The sequence below is a fragment of the Tachyglossus aculeatus genome, chromosome X5 (assembly GCF_015852505.1).
Source record: "Tachyglossus aculeatus isolate mTacAcu1 chromosome X5, mTacAcu1.pri, whole genome shotgun sequence".
Lineage (NCBI taxonomy): Eukaryota > Metazoa > Chordata > Mammalia > Monotremata > Tachyglossidae > Tachyglossus > Tachyglossus aculeatus.
The window spans coordinates 10787622-10808725 of record NC_052097.1 but is presented as its reverse complement, the minus strand read 5'-3'; the positions used below and the strand labels follow the sequence as shown (position 1 = coordinate 10808725).

The 21104-nt window shown below is 42.2% G+C and overlaps 1 protein-coding gene across 1 annotated transcript in view; it reads left to right on the top strand.

The window, feature by feature from the left end:
- STPG2 (sperm tail PG-rich repeat containing 2) overlaps positions 1-20574 on the top strand; it is a 354184-nt gene extending 333610 nt beyond the window's left edge. Inside the window, exons 13-14 of the mRNA XM_038769335.1 lie at positions 17225-17358; positions 20279-20574. Coding sequence (XP_038625263.1) covers positions 17225-17358; position 20279 — 135 coding nt within the window. The 3' untranslated portion in view covers positions 20280-20574. The remainder of the gene's footprint in view (positions 1-17224; positions 17359-20278) is intronic.
- Positions 20575-21104: the final 530 nt, after the last annotated feature.

Here is a 21104-nt window from a genome sequence, read left to right as displayed (position 1 = left end):
ATAGGAATGTTATGAATTCATTCTTTATCTGGTAGCAAAAAGTCCCCTAATACTTACACACGCATACACATAATTACACATACTTACACATACTTACAAATAAATACGATTGAATGAACATGCCTCCTCACAATTACACAGGCATACACATACACGGCTCCTCTTACATGTACACCCGCTCCTCCTTACCTCCTCACACTTTCAGCTAGCCGGACTGTTATCTCTGTTGTGTTGTACTCTCCCAAGTGTCTAGTACATCGTTCGGCACACAGTAAGCACTCATTAAATACTATTGATCGATTGATAACAGCCTTATCTCTTTTGAACCATTTATTTTAAGGACACAGCGAGAAATAAAGAAACTGAATTTCTTGAAAGCAAATTGCAGCAGCATTAGGGAAGCTGTTGCAAAAGCTCCATGGGAAGGGTGTGGAAAATGAAAACGCCTTCTCAACAAACAAAAACAAAGAGGAAGTTGGGAGTGGGAAGCCTGTCAACAGCACTGCTCAAAGATGTGTAAACTGAGGCCATTTTCCAGGAAAGAATTCCTCTACGATCTAATTTGAGGATCATCTAGATTGACAGGGAGATGGGAGTGACGTGTGGGAAGTGGAGAACTGTTCTATAAATATATGAGGCACAGAAAGATACAGAAAAATCATGGATTTCTTAAGAGACACCTTTTGAGTGTCACTTCTCATTCCCACCTCATTCCTTTTAAGCCTCGTTCAATTTGTCATCTGTAGTCTTTTCCATTGTCATTGTTAATGGTGAGGGCTTGAAAGGAAACTTCATTGGCCTTTTGAAAACCTGAAAGAGAATCTTCGGGGATATTACTGTAAAAGGGAACATGTAGTAGTAATTCCCTGAACTTGTCACAGAAATCAGAGGAGAAAATACGGTAACCTCCATTTCAACCAGGGGAGGCCTTGCCCAGGGTCACATTAGAAAGAGCAGTGACACACTGAGCAGGAAGACTTGCTGTTTAAAGCTAGTTGTTAATGGGGAAGAAAGAATGTTGAAGAACACGTATATGAAAACTGGAGGAGCATGCCCCAGTAAATAGAGAAAAAATGGATTGGAATTCAGGAGAGAGCTAGTAAGCTCCTTGTGGGCAGGTGTCCTGTCTACAAACTCTATTACTTAGCATTATTATTATTATTATGGTATTTGTTAAGCACTTGCTTTGTGCCAAGCACTCTTCTAAGTGCTGGGATAAGTACAAGGTAATCAACCTGTCCCACGTGGGGCTCACAGTCTTCATCCCCATTTTACAGATGAGGTAACTGAGGAACAGAGAAGTTAAGTGGCTTGCCCAAGGTCAAACAGCAGACAGGTGGCGGATCTGGAATTAGAACCCACGTCTCTGATTCCCAAGCCCGTGCTCTTTCCACTGAGCCGCACTGCTTTGTATACTCTCCTAAGTACTCCAAAGTACTCTCCTAAGGGTTTAGTACAGTGCTCTGCACATGGTAAGCACTCACTGAATACCGTTGATTGATTAATTGATTGATTCCCCTTAGTTCTAATGAGTATGATGAGAATAATAATAACAATAATAATCTAAGTGCTGGAGTAGATATAAGATAATCAGGTGCTACATGGAGCTCACAGTATAAGTAGGAGGGAGAATGGGTATCGAACCCCCATTTTGCAGATGAGGAAAACTGAGGCACAGAGAAGTTAAGTATCTGCCCAAGATAATAATAATAATAATGATGATGGCATTTACTAAGCGCTTAATATGTGCAAAGCACTGTTCTAAGCACTGGGGAGGTTACAAGCTGATCAGTTACAAGCTCTCTGTGCCTCAGTTACCTCATCTGCAAACTGGGGATTAAGACTGTGAGCCCCCAGTGGGACAACCTGCTCACCTTGTAACTTCCCCAGTGCTTAGAACAGTGCTTTGCACATAGCACTTAATAAATGCCATTATTATTATTATTACTACCACAATTATTGTCATTATCACATTATTGTTATCATCATCATCATCGTTATAATGATATTGTAAGCTCTTTGAGGGCAGGGAGCATGTGTCTTAATACTAATAATGATTATGGTATCAATCAATCAATCGATAGTATTTATTGAGTGCTTACAATGTGCAGAGCACTATACTAAGCACTTGGGAGAGGACAATACAACAGAATTAGCAGACACATTCCCTGCCCATAATGAGCATATAGTCTAGAGTGAGAGGCAGACATTAATATAGATAAATAATTGATAATATATAATTTAAAGCTATGTACCAAAGTGCTGTAGGGTTGGGGATGAGGCAAATATCAAATATCCAAAGGTCACAGATTCAAAAACGTAGAAAGAGCAAGCTGGGAAAAAGAGAGCGTAATCGGGGAAGGCCTCTTGGGGAATATTTCATCAATCGTATTGAGCGCTTACTGTGTGCAGAGCACTGTACTAAGCGCTTGGGAAGTACGAGTTGGCAACATATAGAGACAGTCCCTAATTCTTTCAAGGTGGAGGGAGTGGTAATAATAATAATAATGGCATTTATTAAGTACTTACTATGTGCAAAGCACTGTTCTAAGCACTGGGGAGGTTACAAGGTGATCAGGTTGTCCCACGGGGGGCTCACAGTCTTCATCCCCATTTTACAGATGAGGGAACTGAGGCCCAGAGAAGTGAAGTGACTTGCTCAAAGTCACACAGCTGACAATTGGCGGAGTGGGATTTGAACCCATGACCTCTGACTCCAAAGCCCATGCTCTTTTCCACTGAGCCACGCTGCTTCTCAATTATTTTGGTATTTGTGAAGCGCTTACTATGTGCAAAGCACTGTTCTAAGCGCTGGGGAGGACACAAGGTGATCAGGTTGTCCCATGTGGGGCTCACTGGCAGATATGGAGGGGAAGGGAGTTTTTTTTTTTCGGATGGGGCGACCTGGGCATGTTTGAAAGGAGTGGGGAAGAAGCCATTGGAGACTGAACGGTTGAAGATGGCAGTCTGGGAGGGAAGAAGGTTTGGGGCACGTAGTAAGTGCTTAATAAATGCCATCATTATTATTATTATTATTATTATTTGGTAAGGTGCATAGGGATGGGGTTGGATGACCAGATTTTAAGAGGAAGCAGGAAATCTCTTGAGATACCGTTGCCAAGGATGGGAGAGATGAAGATGGAGAGAGGAGCCAGGGAGATTTTAGAGAGATCACATCTGATAGTTTCAATTTTCCCAATTCACTGATTCATTTAATCGTATTTATTGAGCACTTATTGTGTGCAGGGCACTATACTGAGCACTTTGGAGAGTACAGTACAATCACGAACAGATACATTTCCCTCCCACAATGGGTTCACAGTCTAATCAATCAATCAATCAATCATATTGATTGAGCGCTTACTGTGTGCAGAGCACTGTACTAAGCGCTTGAGTGTAGCCAGGCCATTAGGGGCCAGAGATGGGGGAGTCAAAGGGAGACAGTGGGAGGGAGTTAAACGTGTGGAACAACTGATGAGAGCCAAGGATGTCAATAAGGATGGAGAAATAATTTTCCGGGCTGAGGAGAGGGCAGAGTTAAAGCAAGCAAGGATGAATTTGAGAACAGAGCCTTGCACTCGTTAGGTTCTCAATAAACGGAAGATCCTTAAGGGCAGGGAATTTTTCCTCACTACCGTAATAATAATAATAATAATAATGATGGCATTTGTTAAGTGCTTACTATGTGCAAAGCACTGTTCTAAGCGCTGGGGGGGGGGTGATCAGGTTGTCCCACCTGGGGCTCACAATCTTAATCCCCATTTTCCAGATGAGGGAGCTGAGGCCCAGAGAAGTGAAATGACTTGCCCAAAGCCACACAGCTGACAAGTGGCAGAGCCGGGATTAGAACCCATGACCTCTGGCTCCCAAGCCCGGGCTCTTTCCACTGAGCCACGCTGCTCCTCTAAACCGTACAGCGCACAACGCTCAATAAGCGCTAAGTAGATGTCACTGATTGAGCCAGCCTTCGCAAGATGAATGGAGATGAGCTGAAGAAGTATTTTTGTTATAATACTTTCAAATGGGTGTACTGATCTTCTCTGAGCCCCAGGTGGTATGGATGTGAAAGAAAGAACAGAGGTGAATTTTTCAGATTCATCCTGCTGAATGAATGGTGCATTATTAGCGGCTAGACCCGAAGTCTCTTTTGATTCTACATTTCATCATTTTTCAAACACGACTGATCGCGAACCTTGGGTTTTAAATTCTCTGCTCGCCTAACAATGTTAGAATTACTAATTACAAATCTTCCCACGATATCCTGTGCTGAAAGTCTACCTTAGGGCGACTTGATTTTTTCCACTTTATCTCGGAATACTGCGATTTGCATATTGCCTTCAAGTAGTTGCGCGTTGAATTTGAAGCTTTAATTCTACTAATGGAACACAAAAGGAATCGATTTAATCTAATACCTAGCCCTTTAATCTCCGGCCACCGAGTCCGTTTTTAGCCAAGGACTAAGAAGAACAGGATAGGGCATCGGAGTGAAGAAGCAGGCAAGTTTAAGAACCGCTGATTCCAAATCCCATGGCTCAGAGACGGACAGCTCTACCCTACTCTAATAATAATGGTATTTAAGTGCTTACTCTGTTTTAATAGATTCTGAGTTCCATGATGGCAGGATTTGTGCATACCAGCACAAATAATAGTAATGATAATAATAATAATAATAATAATAATAATACTATACTAATATAGTATTATATTGTACTATACTATACTATATATAGTATTATACTAATAATATACTAATAATATTATAATACAATATATTTGTATTATAACCCAGTTTACGTGCAGCAGGGAGTCAGAAGGACCTGGGTTCTAATCCCGGTTCTGCCACATGTCTGCTGTGTGACCTTGGTCAAGTCACTTCTCTGGGCCTCAGTTACTCTTCTGTATAGTGGGAATTAAGAGTGTGAGTCCCACGTGGGACAGGGACTGTGTCCAACCTGATTAACTTGTATCTTGTACAGTGCTTGGCACATAATAAGTGCTTAACAAGTATTATTATTATTATTATTATTATCAGTACCATTGATTGAGTTAACAAGCACAATAATAATAATGGCATTTATTAAGCGCTTACTATGTGCAAAGCACTGTTCTAAGCGCTGGGGAGGTTATAAGGTGATCAGGTTGTCCCATGGGGGCTCACAGTTTTAATCCCCATTTTTACAGATGAGGGAACTGAGGCACAGAGAAGTTAAGTGACTTGCCCAAAGTCACACAGCTGACAATTGGCGGAGCCGGGATTTGAACACACAACCTCTGACTCCAAAGCCCGGGCTCTTTCCACTGAGCCATGCTGCTTCTCTATATTATCAAGTCCCTGCCCCACATGGTGTTCACAGTCTAAAGGGGAAGGAGAACAGGTATTTAATCTCCCCTTTTACAGATGAGGAAACTAAGGCACAGCTAAGTTAAGCAACTTGCCCAAAGTCACACAGCAGGCAAGTATCAGAGCTGGATGAGGACTCTGCACACAAGAAGCGCTCAATAAATATGATTGATTGATTGATTGAGTCAGTGGAAAGAGCATGGGCTTTGGAGTAAGTGGTCAAGGGTTCAAATCCCAGCTCCTCCAGTTGTCAGCTGTGTGACTTTGGGCAAGTCACTTAACTTCTCTATGCCTCAGTTACCTCATCTGTAAAATGAGGATTGACTGTGAGCCCTTCCGTGGGACAACCTGATCACTCTGTAGCCTCCCCAGCGCTTAGAACAGTGATTTGCACATAGTAAGTGCTTAATAAATGCCATCACCATTATTATTATTATTATCTCCTGGCTCTTGGGCCTGTGTTCTTTCCAGTCGCCCTTGCTGCTTCCCAAATCTGATATATTGCACTCCCCCAAACATTCAGCACGGTGCTCTGCACACAGTAAGTGCTCAATAAATATGATTTATTGATTAACTGATTGATTCCCACTCCGGGTTGGAGTAAGGGAGAGGAAGATGTAGGAGGGGTTGGTTTTCCAGGAGGAATTCCCCCAAATCTGTGACAAACATGAAGACATTTGGAATGACACAGTTCAGCTTCCCACTGGCAGCGATCATTCAGTCAGTCAGTGGTAAGTTAAGTGAGGGCAGGGAACGTGGCTATCAACTCTTTTCTACTTACTTTCCAAGCGCTTAGTACAGTGCTCTGCACACAGTAAGCACTCAATAAATGCGATTGAATGAATGAATGAATTCCCCCCTTCCTTAAGACTGTAAACCCCACATGCGGCAGGTTCTGTGTCCAACCTGATCATCTTAATAGTGATGGTATTTGTTAAGCGCTTACTATGTGTCAAGCCCTGTTATCTTGTATCTACCTAATGCTTAGTTTAGTTTAGGAAATGCTTAGCTTAATAAGTGCTTACTCAACAAATACCGTACGTTAGGCCCATCAGTCTGTTGGCATTTATTGAGCGCTTACTGCGTGCAGAGAGCTGAACTAAGCGCTTGGGAGAGTTTCATGGTAGTTGAATGGAAGAGCTGGGATTAGAACCAGTTCTTCTGATTCCAAAGGTGATTGAGCACTTAATGTGTGCAGAACACTGCACTAAGCACTACCAGGAGTCTCAAGGCAGATCAGTGACAGAACTAGGATTCGAACCCACGTTTCATGATTCCCGCACACTTTCCACCATCCTATCATGTTGCTTCCTGTCTTCCCTGTGGCCAAATTGGGATAACTGGAGTCACACTCTTTCACCTTGTAGTCAAAGCCAATTACCCCGAGTGCCATAGAATCCACCTTGGTTTTTTTTCCCCTGGGACCTCGATTTAAACCGTATGCAGCGAAAAAAAATTACCTCGATAAATAGCCAGATACCAAAGAGCAATTGGAATAATACGCATAAACCACTGAAATAATGGGAACAAAATAATATTATTCTAATATTTTATCCGAGTGTAGTTATTGTAATTTTCTCGTCGCAACTAGATGATTATGGTTCGGGGCCATTTATTCAAGTTTTCAAACAGACTAAATGGATCAAACTCTTAAATTATGTATTGCATATGTATGTGGCGTGGCAGACTATAGAATATAACAATTTGGTAAAGTTGCATTTTTATATGCTATGTTTCAAGGACTTTAGGAGTTGCATATTTCAATGCATACTTCTCTGTTCCACGGGAAAGATATTGCATAGCCTAAAAGATTTGTTCCTGCATAAGAATAGAAATTGTGCGTTATTATGTGAGGTTCGTTTAGCACTTGGCTAATGAAATACATTATTATATGGTGAAAAAAGAAAACAAAAAATGTCCCCCGGGAGGAAGTATCAGCTGCATATGGAGACCACACAGGGCTCCGTCTGAAGGTTCATTAATCATATTTCCATCATCTTATCGCCTCCAGTTTTCTGCTTCTTGTAAGTAGCAGTGCTGTGGTCCCAGGGAAAGGCAGTTTGATTTTTTTTATTCCTGAAATACCTGTCTTTCATTTTACTGAATTGCATTTTCGCTTGTGAAATGAAGACATGCAGTCATAAGGGGGCACAGGGGCCTTCCACCATCAGAGCTAGTTGATTGACAGGGGATTCAGATGGGAAGTGTGGGTATGAGTTGGCGAGCACCACATTTTTTGTTTGCATTTCATTCCTTGCTGGACACGATAGGTCGGTAAAACTTCAGTGATCGGAACTACATTTTCTACGACAGTTTGGGAAATTAGAAGTGAATGGATGCCACAGATTTCTTCATAATAATAATAATGATGGCATTTATTAAGTGCTTACTATGTACCAAGCACTGTTCTAAGCGCTGGGGAGGTTACAAGGTGATCAGGTCGTCCCACGGGGGGCTCACAGTCTTCATCCCCATTTTACAGATGAGGTAACTGAGGCACAGAGAAGTTAAGTGACTTGCCCAAAGTCACACAGCTGACAAGTAGCGGAGTCAGGATTTGAACCCATGACCACTGTCTCCAAAGCCCGTGCTCTTTCCACTGAGCCGCGCTGCTTCTCTGGTACCTCGTGGTTAGCTGATTTGTTTTCTACCAAATATCAGATGAAGGGGGTGGGCAAACCTTGGTTTAATAATTATTTATAATTATTATTATTAGTTTTAATTATTATTATTAATTATTAGTAATAATTGTGGCATTTGTTAAGTGCTTACTATGTGCCAAGCGCTGTTCTAACCATTGGGATAGATACAGGGTACTTAGGTGGTCCCACTTGGGGCTCACAGTCTTAATCCCCCTTTTACAGGTGAGGGAACTGAGGCACGGAAAAGTCATGTCTCTCCCAAGGTCACACAGCCGACAAGTGGCAGAGTCAGGATTAGAACCCACATCCTCTGACTCCCAAGCCCATGCGCCTTCTCCTCAGCCACGCTGCTTCTCCCTGTAATTGTGTCATGCCGAAATGCTAGGTAAGAAACTCAATGTCATGTTGAGTTCATGACTTCGCGTGCTTGTGCCCCACAAAGGACATTTTTCCTGCCTGATCTGCATCTTTGCAAACGGTAAGCGCTCAGTAACTACCACTAATTGATAATTAGTAGAAATGTTGAATTTCCCACCAGCAGATTTGTTGATATCAAGCTGGAACTTCCCTAGTGTTTTCTTCGCTTAAGCGACGCTGGAGCGTATAGAGTTGGGCCACTCAATCAATCAATCCATGGTATTTACTGAGAGCATACTATATACAGAACACTGTACTAAACGCTTGATAAGGGACATCTAGAGTTGTGCTAAAGCTAGGAGGGAGCATGGCCTAGGGGAAAGAGCCCAGGACGAGAGTCAGGAGATTCTAATCCCAGCTCTGCCACTTGTGGGAGAAGCAGCGTGGCTCAGTGGAAAGAGCCTGGCTTTGGAGGCAGAGGTCATGGGTTCAAATCCCGGCTCCGCCAATTGTCAGCTGTGTGACTTTGGGTAAGTCACTTCTCTGGGCCTCAGTTCCCTCATCTGTCAAATAGAGATTAAGACTGTGAGCCCCACATGGGACAACCTGATCGCCATGTAAACTCTCCAACGCTTAGAACAGTGCTTTGCACTTAGTAAGTGCTTAATAAATGCCATTATTATTATTATTATTATTGTGTGTTTTTGGGTATGTCACTCACTTTTTCTCAGCCTCAGTTTACTCACCCATACAATACCCTTTTCCCCCCCTTAGAATAGGGAGCCCCATGTAGGTCTGGGATTGAGTCTGAGCTGATTGTACTGTATCTACCCCACAACCGCAAGTATTACTTTTATTATTAGTAGTAGTAGGAGGAGTATTACAGTTATTATTTTAGAAAACTGACGTAGTCATGGCCAGTAGTAACGCGAAAATAGTAGCTGTGGAAATGTGAAAATAAGTTCACTTTCCTTTGCGGGCTTTCCTCAACTTTTAAATAATGTTCACAGGAAAGGATATCTCTAACGATTTTCTCGTCGCAGAAAGAATGGCAAAGAATGGGAAAGATGAGTACAGTAAACTTGGTATCATTCAAGGAGTTATTTGGCCCTTACTGTGTGCAGAGCAATGTACTAAGTGCTTGGGAAAGTGTGGGCAGGGGATGTATCTAACAACTCTGTTGTATTGTACTCTCCCAATTGCTTAGTACGGTGCTCTGCACAAAGTAAGTGCTCAATAAATGCCGTTGATGATGATGATACAGTACAACAGAGTTGATAGACATGATCCCTGCCCACAAGGAGTTTACAGTCTACAGGGAACATGCCTACCAAATTTGTTATTTTGTATTCTCTCAAGCACTTAGTATAGCGCTCTGCCCACAGTAGGCATTCGGTAAATGCCATTTATGATGATAATAATAATAATTGTGGTATTTAAGTGCTTACTCTGTGCCACGGACTGTACTAGCCGCTGGGGTGGATTCAAGCAGATTGGTTTGGACACAGTCCCTGTCCCATATGGGGCTCACAGTCTCAATCCCCCTTTTATAGATGAGGTAACTTTGACACAGAGAAGTTCAGTGACTTGCCCAAGGTCACACAGCAGACAAGTGGCAGAGCCGGGATTAGGACCCATGACCTTCAGACACCCAGGCCCATGCTCTAGCCACTGCAACATGCTAGCTGGCTCTAACAGAGGAAGGCAGACATTCAAGTAGATTGTGGGTAGGGAAGAAGTGCTTAGTAAGTGCTCAATAAATACGATTGAATGAATAAATGACTCTACCTCAGCTCTTAGAACCATCCATGGCACATTTTTAAGTGCTTAACTAATACCACTATTACTATTATAAAAAGTAGAGTGTAAATTGGTAGGTATGTTCCCTGCCCACCAGGAGCACAGTTTAGATTGGGAGTTTAGACATGAAAATATACAGGTAGGAGGGGCAGCAGTGTAGAAGGATATGTACTAAAAGTGCTTAGGGATGGAGATGGGATGAATATTAAGTCCTTAAGGGGATACAGATTCACATGTCTTGTAGAAGGAAGGGTGAATGAGAGGAATATCCACACAATAATTGCTTCTTCCTTATGACAACAATCACTCCAATCCTCCCAAAGATGAGTGATACATTTCTTCCCCAGCCTCTCAGTCTGCCACGACTCTAGCCAAACCCTTTCAGAAATGAACCCGCCCTTTAAAAATCATCGTCACGGCCAAAACTTTCCCTCACACCTGTTCCACTCATCAGCTCGGCTTTCCTCTTGACCTTTCTCAGATAATGGAGCCTAGCTAGTCACTTTCCATTCCACGGGTCTAGTATTTCTTCTGAATGAAGTGAACTTTTAAAAAATGTCACCAAAATGTTAACCAATCTTTTTTTGTTCACGTTCTGAAGACTGGTGGTGCCCTGATTTGGATACCAGGCCTTCTCTTAGGATTTTAAAGCCAATTTTTTTTTGTGTTCCCTACACATAGTTACTTTTCCTCTCACACGTAGACTATTGATCCGTGACTTAGCATAACCACTAATCTGTTCTGCTGAAAAGACAGAGGGCAAAGTAGCGGCTTGTTTTAGTCACGTGAATAAACTTCTCGACTTTGGTTTCAAATGATTCTTTGGTTGTTTATTCTCCCTTTTCCCTCTTGGGTTTCAACTATGAAATCCAAAGAATTTCATGGAAGTATTGATCTTTGGCTCGCAAAGATCTGGAATAAAAAAAATTCTGGAATAGAAAGTTAACTCTCTCTAGTGAGAGACATGTCAGTAGAATTGCTTTTCCTACAGTACTTATGTATGTTTCCTCTAATTTATTTTAATGTCGGTCTCCGCTTTTAGACTGTAGCTTTCTCGAGGTCAGGGATCATGGTACATACTCTCCCAAACACTAGTCCAGTGTTCTTTATGCGGTAAGTACTCAAAAAGTACTGATTGATTGAAAGCAGCCAACCCCATTATAACACCTTTTCTTTAGCATTCTTCAGCAACAGCAATGTTGAACTTTAATGCCTCTATTATTTATAGTGCTTTCTCTCTCACCTCTTCCGCAAAGGATTATCGTCATTTTTAACTACGACCAATGTAGTATGCTGGAGTGTAGCGTACCAGAATGGAAAAAGTATCCGTTAAATTGCTCATATGTCAGTCAGGAAATAGTTCAGGCATATTCCCTCTTCCTAGCTACCGTATGCCGGCCAAGTAGTCCCCGCCCCCCCACCTCTGTATGATCAATCAGTGTTATTTATTGAATAGAGAAGCAGCGTGGCTCAGTGGAAAGAGCCCGGGCTTTGGAGTCAGCGGTCATGAGTTCTAATTCCGGCTCCACCGCTTGTCAGCTGTGACACCTTGGGCAAGAGACTTAACTTCTCTGTGCCTGTTACCTCATCTGTAAAATGGGGATGAAGACTGTGAGCCCCATGTGGGACAACCTGATCTCCTCGTAACCTCCCCAGCGCTTAGACCAGTGCTTTGAACATAGTAAACGCTTAACAAATGCCATTATTATTATTATTATTGAGTGCTTACTGTGCGCAGAGCACTTTATTATATGCCTTTTTGAAGTGGGGAACTGTAAACCGGGTGGATGCAAATGCATTTAAGTTGTAATGGAGCAAAAAGCTCAGGGGACTTGGTTTGGTTGTAGATGACTGGGAAATATACCAGGTCAACCTCTAGTATAACCAGCCAAAATCAGGGAACTCTAGTAGAACAAAGTCTTGGGGAAGATCAAAGCACAAAGGAACAGAAATTGAAGCAGCCACAGCAGCAGTATTAGGGGAGGGAGTTCATCAGTATGGGCAGCCCTACATCTCCACAGAGAGGAAGGGATTTTGCTTTAGGCCTTATCTGTCCCACATGCACATGCTCATAAAATTCTCACCATCAGAAGTGGCATCTTTGAACCCCTCAGGATAACAAGTAAAAAGAGAAAGCTGGCCTTGGGGGTCAAACAGGGTGCTACTTTTGAAGGAGACAGATTTCTTCAGAAAGCCCCAGTTTGAACGTAAAATCGGTATTTATTTTTTATGGTAACTGTTAAGTGCTTACTATGTGCTGGGCACTAAACTAAGCCCTGAGGTAGATACAAGATGATAATAATAATAATAATGGCATTTGTTAAGCACTTATGTGCAAAACAGTGCTTTGCACATAGTAAGCACTTAATAAATACCATTAAAAAAAAGCACTGTTCTAAGCGCTGTGGGGATACAAGGTGATCAGGTTGTCCCACGGGGGGCTCACAGTCTTAATCCCCATTTTACAGATGAGGGAAATGAGGCCCGGAGAAGTGAAGTGACTTGCCCAAAGTCACACAGCTGACAATTGGCAGAGCCGGGATTTGAACCCATGACCTCTGACTCCAAAGCCCAGGCTCTTTCCACTGAGCCACGCTGCTTCTCTATCAGGTTGAGGACAGTCCATGTCCCACATGGGGCTCACGGCTTTCATCCTTGTTTTACACATGAAGTAACTGAGGCACGGAGAAGTGAAGTGGAAACTTCTCTGGGCCTCAGTTACCTCATCTGTAAAACGGGGATTAAAGTTGTGAGCTCCATCTGGGACAGGGACTGTGTCCAACCCGATTTGCTTGTATTCACCCGGTACTTAGTACAGTGCCTGGCACATGGTAAGTGCTTAACAAATACTAGAATTATTATTATTATTACATGGAGCTCACTCTCTAAGTGGCGGGGAAACCAGGCATTTCACCCTCATTTTACAGATGCGGAAACGGAGGCCCAGAGAAGTTGCGACTCACCCAAAGTCACCCAGCGGGCATATGGAGGAGCAGGGATTAGAACCCAGGTCCCCAGACTTCCAGTCCTGTGCTCTTCCCACTAGGTCTTGCTGCTTCCCACATAGTTTTCACAGTTATTTGAGTTGGACAAAGTGTTTGAGTTTTGCTCGCTTTGGGCTGTTGCCTGTGTTCCCTCATCCTGGAATTTGGCAAAGTGGTAACAGGAAATGAGAGAGGAAGCGGTTTTGGGCAACCAGCCAGAATTTTTCCAGGCCTCGTAGCTTTTGAAAACTCTAACAAGGTGGGCTTTCTATCTCAGTGTATCGCCTCAGCCTCAGGTTCGGTGAAAAAAAAACTTTCCCGGAGACAATTAGATTGCATTCATTGGGTTTGATTCAGCATGCGTCTGAATAAAAACAAGAGATAAAGCTATTATATTCTTATTTTTTTCCACACTCCAAACCCTATTTGTGCACATTAATCATCATTTTAATAAAATTGCTGTTGAACTGCATGTAAAATTACACTTCGGCTCAGATTAACTGTAATAAATCAAAGTTTCGCCAAGCTGAGGAAAGAAGAGACCGAAATGCATTTTCATTTCGGGAATACTGCTTTGTCTCCCAATTGTCAGGGTAAGACCGTGAGCGCTGATCTCTTTTTTGCCTCAGAAGATTTGCAGTTTCTAGTGATTTGGTATTCTGAAAGCTGGGGTTTGAATACGGTCTCCATGTAGGTCAAATCACTCAAGAGATAGCTCATATTTAACATGACCGCAGTTGGCAAAATCTGGGGATGCAGCGACTGAACTTGCCCTATAGCAGAAGCTTTAATTCCTACTAATTGCAGTTTATGTGCAATTTTCAAAGGAAAGCAGTTAATGATATTAGAAGGATACTGGGGGGCTAGAAGAACCAAATTTCAACATGATCTCTTCGAGCAGTCGGTCAATCAATGGTATTTATTGAGTCTTTATTGTACAGGGGAGAAGGCGTGACATACTTTCACCTTATACGCTGCTGCTTCTGTTCTTTGTTATTTATTTAAAAGTCTATCAACCCCTCTCCTTGAGGAGCGGTATCGTGTACACCAACTAGTTTGGGTTAGGGTTAGGTTAATATTTTATATTGCCCTCTCCCAAGAGTTTAGCACAGTGCTGTGCATACAGTGAGCACTCAATAAATATCAGTGATTGATTGCTTGGGAGATTACGGTAGAATCAGTAGCCAGGAACCTTGCCCTCAAGTCTAATAAGGGAGACAGACAATAAAGTGAATTACAGTAGGGGAAAGCAATGCATATAAGTGCTGCAATGTGTGTATATCTACAGTGGCAGAAGTGGGGAAAATAGATGGGGGGCAGTTATGAAAGATTAATCAGGGAAGGCCTCCTGGAGGTGCTGTGATTTCAGAAGGATGAATAATGCAAAATGGATGGCTCATTTTCAACTTCTTTGTCTGTGTTGTTGAACAGCTGTAGCATTGAAGGAAGGCTGCATGTCTTCGAGATTATAAGACCGTTGTTGGGTAAGGATGCCTCTATCTGTTGCCAAATTGTGCTTTCCAAGCACTTAGTACAGTGCTCTGCACACAGTAAGCGCTCAATAAATATGATTGAAGGAATGAATGTTTCTGGGTCATTGCTGCCCCTCTGCTGTCTCCCCTTGTAGACTGTAAGCTCCTTATGGGCTGGGAGCCTGTCTACCCACTCTTATATTGTAATCTATCAAGTGCTTAGTACAGTGCTCTGTCCACAGTAAAGTGCTCAATAAATAAGATTGATTGATTGCTTGACCTCTGACCGATCCTTTACATGCTCCTCCTCTTTTATGGGTTCTAATCCCAGCTCCGCCACTTCTCAGCTGTGTGACTTTGGGCCGGTCACTTAACTTCTCGGTGCCTCAGTTCCCTCATCTGTAAAATGGGGATTAATACTGTGAGCCCCACATGGGACAACCTGATCACCTTGTATCTACCTCAAAGCTTGGAACAGTGCTTGGCACATAGTAAGCACTTAACAAATACCATTATTATTATTATTATTTAATTTCAATTTTTTGTTTCCTTTTTTAAGGGTTTTTGTTAAGTGCTTGTTATGGGTCAAACACTTGTACTAAGCACCGGGGTAAGTACAAGTTAATTAGGTTGGACACAGTCCCTGTCCTGTGTGGGGCTCACAATCTAAGTAGATGGGGTTCATCTCTCTTATTTTTCCTTTTTAGCAAAGTATACTTCTGAAATACCCTTATTCTTAAGTTCCATTTTCAATCAGTGGTATTTATTGAGCGCCTACCGTGGCAGAGCACTGTACTAAGCGCTTGGGAGAGTACAATACAACAGAGTTGGTGGACACATTCTCTACACCCAACAAACTTAACTGCCTAGAGGGGGAGACAGACATTAATAGAAATAAGTGTTTACAGATATGTACATTTTGTTTTTTCACATTCGGTTTTACTTCAAGACCTCTGAGTTCTGTTCCATTCTCTTCCTGGTATCACCTATATATTATGAACTCTGGACTGTAAGCTTGTTTTGGATAGGGAATATGTCTCTTTATTGTTTATTGTACTCTTTCATGTGCTAAGTACAGTGCTCTGCATACGGTAAGCACTCAATAAATTCGACTGAAGGAATGAATGTATGAATATGCAACCCCACTGGCATATTTTTCTGGTCTCATTCCTCTGCATAACACCTTTATACTGCTTTCTGTGGTTCTTTGCCCAATTACTCTGTAATAAATAATTTTTGCTTTGCATTGTGGCTCTCAGTCGTTTTCATGCCCATCTCAGTAACTCATCCTTTTCTTTGTCCATGTGAAGATATTCCATATTATGGAACCTATCTGTACTGAAGTCTTCTGTCTCTGAGTTGGTTGTGCTTCTTTTAACTAATTTTGATTTTTAGTGGTATTTGTTAAGCGCTTACTATGTGCCAGGTACTGTACTAAGCACTGGCGTAGCTACGAAGTAATCAGGATGGACACAGTCCCTGTCCTACGTGGGGCTCACAGTCTTCATCCCCATTTTACAGATGAGGTCACTGAGGCACAGAGAAGAGATGCTCCACTTGGTGTGTTTAGAAGATTTTATCTTTGAACCCACCCCTTTTAAAATTCTCAAAGCACCCTGGCTACCTGCCCAGCCTTAGACTTGGGGAGATTTTTGCTGTTTTACTGGGGTTATCCAGATCCAAGAAATAGCTTGACCTTCATCGCATGATTCCAACTTTTGATTTGGGAGGAAATTGTATGGTTAAAGATGGGAATTGGGGTCTAAAAAGCATAGTTTAGTTGTCCAAAAAGTTCTTGGCAGAAGAAAACGCAGAGCACTTCTGGAAGACAGCTTCAGAATTAATCTTAGGTTTGACAGTGCTAATGGATAGCAAACTTCTAGGAAGTCCTCAGTTAACAATTACAGGTCCAGTGAGAATCAGATGTTAGTTGGGTCTTAAATCATTGAGCCTCTCCAACATTTTGGTTATCCTTCTCTGACCTTTGAGTCCCCCAGATTTCCCAGACTGAAAGAGAATCCAGTGTGTTTCTCTGAGGAGAGAGGCCTCAGCTCTGGACTTCCCTGAATGATGACAGCCTGGATATTTCTGGATTTCCTGAAGGAATGATTGCCCCTGCTTTCCAAGGAAACACCTGCTCCCTTTCCTGACCACTGCTGTTTCAGAGTTGGAGTCGGGGCTTGGGAATTTGGGGAGTGTATTGGGCCACTCATTTGCCTTCCAACCCCCATTCCCAAAACTTCCGTAGGTTTTCTTCTTTTAAAAATACTGGCTGAATTCTACATGTGCCATAAAAAGTTGGTCTTTATGTGATCTTATTTTGTTTACCTCTTTGCCCCGCACATGCCCAGTGAATTTCACATTTTCTGCCAAATATTCCCACACCATGATCTTTGGGCCAAATTTATTTTTCCCCATCTCATTTTGTTGTCTGCGTAATCACGATTTCTCCTTGGAAAGAGAATGATGGAAAAAGTAGTAACCTGATAATCTAAACTTATGGATGAATTGGTTTCCAGGTCGAGCGGTATCTTCATTTGGAAGATGTTATGTTAAAATAATTGATTTTTCAATATTTCCCTCAAAGAATTAAAACCTGCTGTTCTTTTTCTATTTGGTTCTCCCCAGCTCAGCCCGGTTTTTAGAGACACAGTCCTGAAGGGAACTTTTAATGCCACCTTGCCTAATCCTCTGTTGAATCCAGTGGAAAACCCACCAACCAGACCTGACCCATTGGGAGACAAACTTGGGATAACGAAATGGTGAGTATATACCTGATTTCATTAAAAAAAATGCAGAGGCCTCAGAGCTGAAGTCCCTATATTCTGGAGTTGGAATATTGTATCTAAACTAGCCTGGATCCTTGTTCCCTGTGGCTTTGCCTCTTCTCCTCTCTTGGAAAGTCCAATGTTTATTCTGATGCGGTGGGACGAAGCGCTTAGGACAGAGCTCTGCACACAGGAAGTGCGTAATAAATACGATTGAGTGAATAAGTGTGTGCAAAGAAAGGGAGAGGTCAACATCAGGGCATAGGTTAAAACAAAAGGGGTACAAATCCATCTGTTGATACCTATTCCAGCGAGGAAGTAGTGTTACCTGGTGGATAGAGCATGGACCCGGGAGTTAGGAGAAGCGGGTTTCTAATCCCAGCTCTGCCACTTGTCTGCTCGGGAACCCTGAGCAAGTCACTTAGATTCTCTGTGCCTCATTTACCTCATCTGTAAAGTGGGGATTAAGACTGTGAGCCCCTTGTGGGACAGGAACTATGCCCAACCTGATTAACTCGTATCTACCCAAGCGCTTAGAACAGTGCTTGGCATATAGTAAGCGCTTAACAAACATCATAATTATTATCGCTACTATAGGATAGTGTCATCCAGGTCTCACAATCTACATATTACTGCATTTTTTTATTTTTTTCTTTATTCAATCTGTTAAGCACTTAATATGTGCCAGGCACTGTATTAAGCGCTGGACTGGAAACAAGCTAATCAGGTTGGACTCAGTCCCTGTCCCACACAGGACTCGCAATCTCCATCCGCATTTTACAGATGAGGTAATTGAGGCACAGAGAATTGAAGTGATTTGCCCAAGTCACACAGCAGACAAGTGGCAGAGCCGGGATTAGAACCCAGGTCCTCCTGACTTCTGACTCTCCCGGGCTTGGGAGTCAGAGGTCGTGGGTTCTAATGCCGGCCCCACCACTTATCAGCATTGTGACTTTGGGCAAGTCACTTCACTTCTCTGTGCCTCAGTTACCTCATCTGTAAAATGGGGATTAAGACTGTGAGCCCCATGCAGGACAACCTGATTACCTTGTATCTCCCCCAGCGCTTAGAACAGTGCTTGGCACATAGTAAGCGCTTAACAAATGCCATCATCATCCGTATTATTATTATCATTTTTATTATTATGACTTTCAGGCCCATGCTCTATCCACTAGGCCAAGCTGCTTCTGCCCTGTCATTTTTACTGTCGTTTTATATTTTACCTTCTGTGACTAGTCACATGATACAATATACACTGTGGAATGTAGTCAGTCACCTTAGCAACAGAGAACTCAATGCCTTTGGTGAATTTTATCTTTGGGACCTCACCTTAGTAGCCTCGTTTACAATGCTACAGTTGCAGGAAAATGCAAAGTCCAACCCTGAGACCTTTAGACCATTACCGATCTTACAGCGCTTAGTACAGTGCCTGGCACGTAGTAAGCGCTTAACAAATACCATCATTATGAATTATTATTATTATTACTACAATAGCATTTGAAATCATCAAGGAATCAGGGCTCTGGAATGTTTTAAAGATCTAGTGAAGAACACCCACAAGCAGTGAAACATAGCATTCATTCATGAAGTGGGGAGAGCTACTCAATTTTTCTACGCCTCAGTTTCATCAGCTGTTAAAATGAGGATAAAATACCTATTTTCCCTCCTTAAGCAGTGGGCTTTATGTGGGATGGGGACTGTGTTGGATAGCATAAGCTCCTAGAGGGCAGGAATCTTGTCTAGCTAATCCAAGGTAATCTCTCAATAATTTTAGTATAGTACTCTGCTACAAGTTCAATTAATACCACTGATTGACTGGCTGTATTGGATTTACAGTCCTGAGCACAGTTCTTGGCACATAGTAAATGCTTAATAACCAATCAATCAATGGAATTTATTTATTTATACAGTGCAGAGCACTGTATGAAGCTCTTGGGAGCATACAATACTTCAGGATTAGCAGACATGTTCCCCGCTTATAATGAGCTTACAGTCTAGAGGGAGAGATGGACGTTAATATGAATAGATAATTCATAATAAATAATTTAAAGATATGACATAAATGCTGAGGGGTCGGAAGGGGGGCGAATGTCACCCAAAGTCACAGATCCAAGTGCATAGGCGATGTAGAAGGGAGAGTGAGCTGTGGAAAAGAGAGCTTTAAAAGGGAAAGACATCTTGGTGGAGACGTTACCTTAATGAGAAGCAGCATGGTGTAGTAGATAGAGCACGGACCTGGGATGTAGAAGGTCATGAGTTCTAATTCTGACTCTGCCATTTGTCTGCTGTGACACCTTGAATAAGTCACTTCACTTCTCTGGGCCCCAGTTCCCTCATCTGTAAACTGGAGATTGAGACTGTAAGCCCCATATGGGACAGGGACTGTCTCCAACCTGATTTGCTTGTTTCCACCCCAGCACTTAATACAGTGCCGGGCACATAGTAAGCTCTTACCAAATATCATTATTATTATGATTATTAATAATAAATGCCATTCTCATTATTATCATCATCATTTTTGTTATTAAAGACTGGGGCATAAAAGTTGAAAATGGCAACCAGCCCATATAGGAAAAACCCTTTAACACAAACAGGATCTATCCTTACTTTGACAATTCCCCGTCGTCTTTTCCTCCACGTTCAGTGGCAGCTTTTTCAAACATGAAGGATGGCTAAATATAGTAAAGGTGGCAAACTCTAGGTTCAGAACAAGCAGCACATAGCATGACTTACTAGGTATTTCCATTACGCTTTAGTAAATCGATCAATTCAGTGTGAAATCTTCGTGCCATTGAATTTTGCATTTCAAATAAGATGCAGAGCAACTCGAATGTGTTAAATATGCTGAAAAAAGTCTCCAGTTCGGCTTTAGGAAGTGCGCTTACTGTAATGGAGTCTTATTTTCTTTCCACAGACTTATTCCAATATTAGTATCCAGTAATAGAGCCAGCGGAAAGTTCCTTTCACAAAGAAAAGCCTCCATTTCGATGATCTCCAAGAACCACTCAAAGAAACATAATTGCTCTGCTAACCTCAGGAGATAGAAAACCTTTCCTTACAAAACATCGTACTTCATTCATCTTTCCTTTCTGCTTTCGCTCTGTTCCAGAGGAAGCATAGATCCATCCGCTTCAATCTCCCTTAACATACATTACTTGTGGTTTCTCTTTCCAGAGTACAAAGCTGCATAAAAATATGTAACGAAAAGGCTTTTTCGTGTCCGTTGCTTAACTTCATCCTGTAAGCGTTGAATGCTGTTGGCATTAAAAGAGCAGGCCCTCTGAAACCAAGGATTCTGGGTATCCAGCCTACTCATCTAACAGAGTAATTGTCTTTTATATCATTTCTGAGATATACAGAAGAAGAGGCCAAAGGGCACCGTGTTCAAAACCATGATAACAATAATGGTGGTGTTGGTTAAGTGTTTGCTTCTTCTTCTTCAATCGTTTTTGTTGAGCACTTACTGTGTGCAAAGCACCGTGCTAATCACTTGGGAGAATACGATATAGCAATAAGCAGGCACATTCCCTGCCCACGATGAGCTTGTAGTCCAGGGTGGGAGACAGACATGAATATAAATAAATTAATTACAGATATGGACAGAAGTGCTGTGGGGCGGGGAGAAGGGGATGAATAAAAGGAGCAATTCAGGGTGATGCAGCGGGGAATGGGAGAAGAGGAAAGGGGGCCTTAAGGGAGGTATGACAGAGGAGATGTACTTTCAATAAGGCTTTGAAATG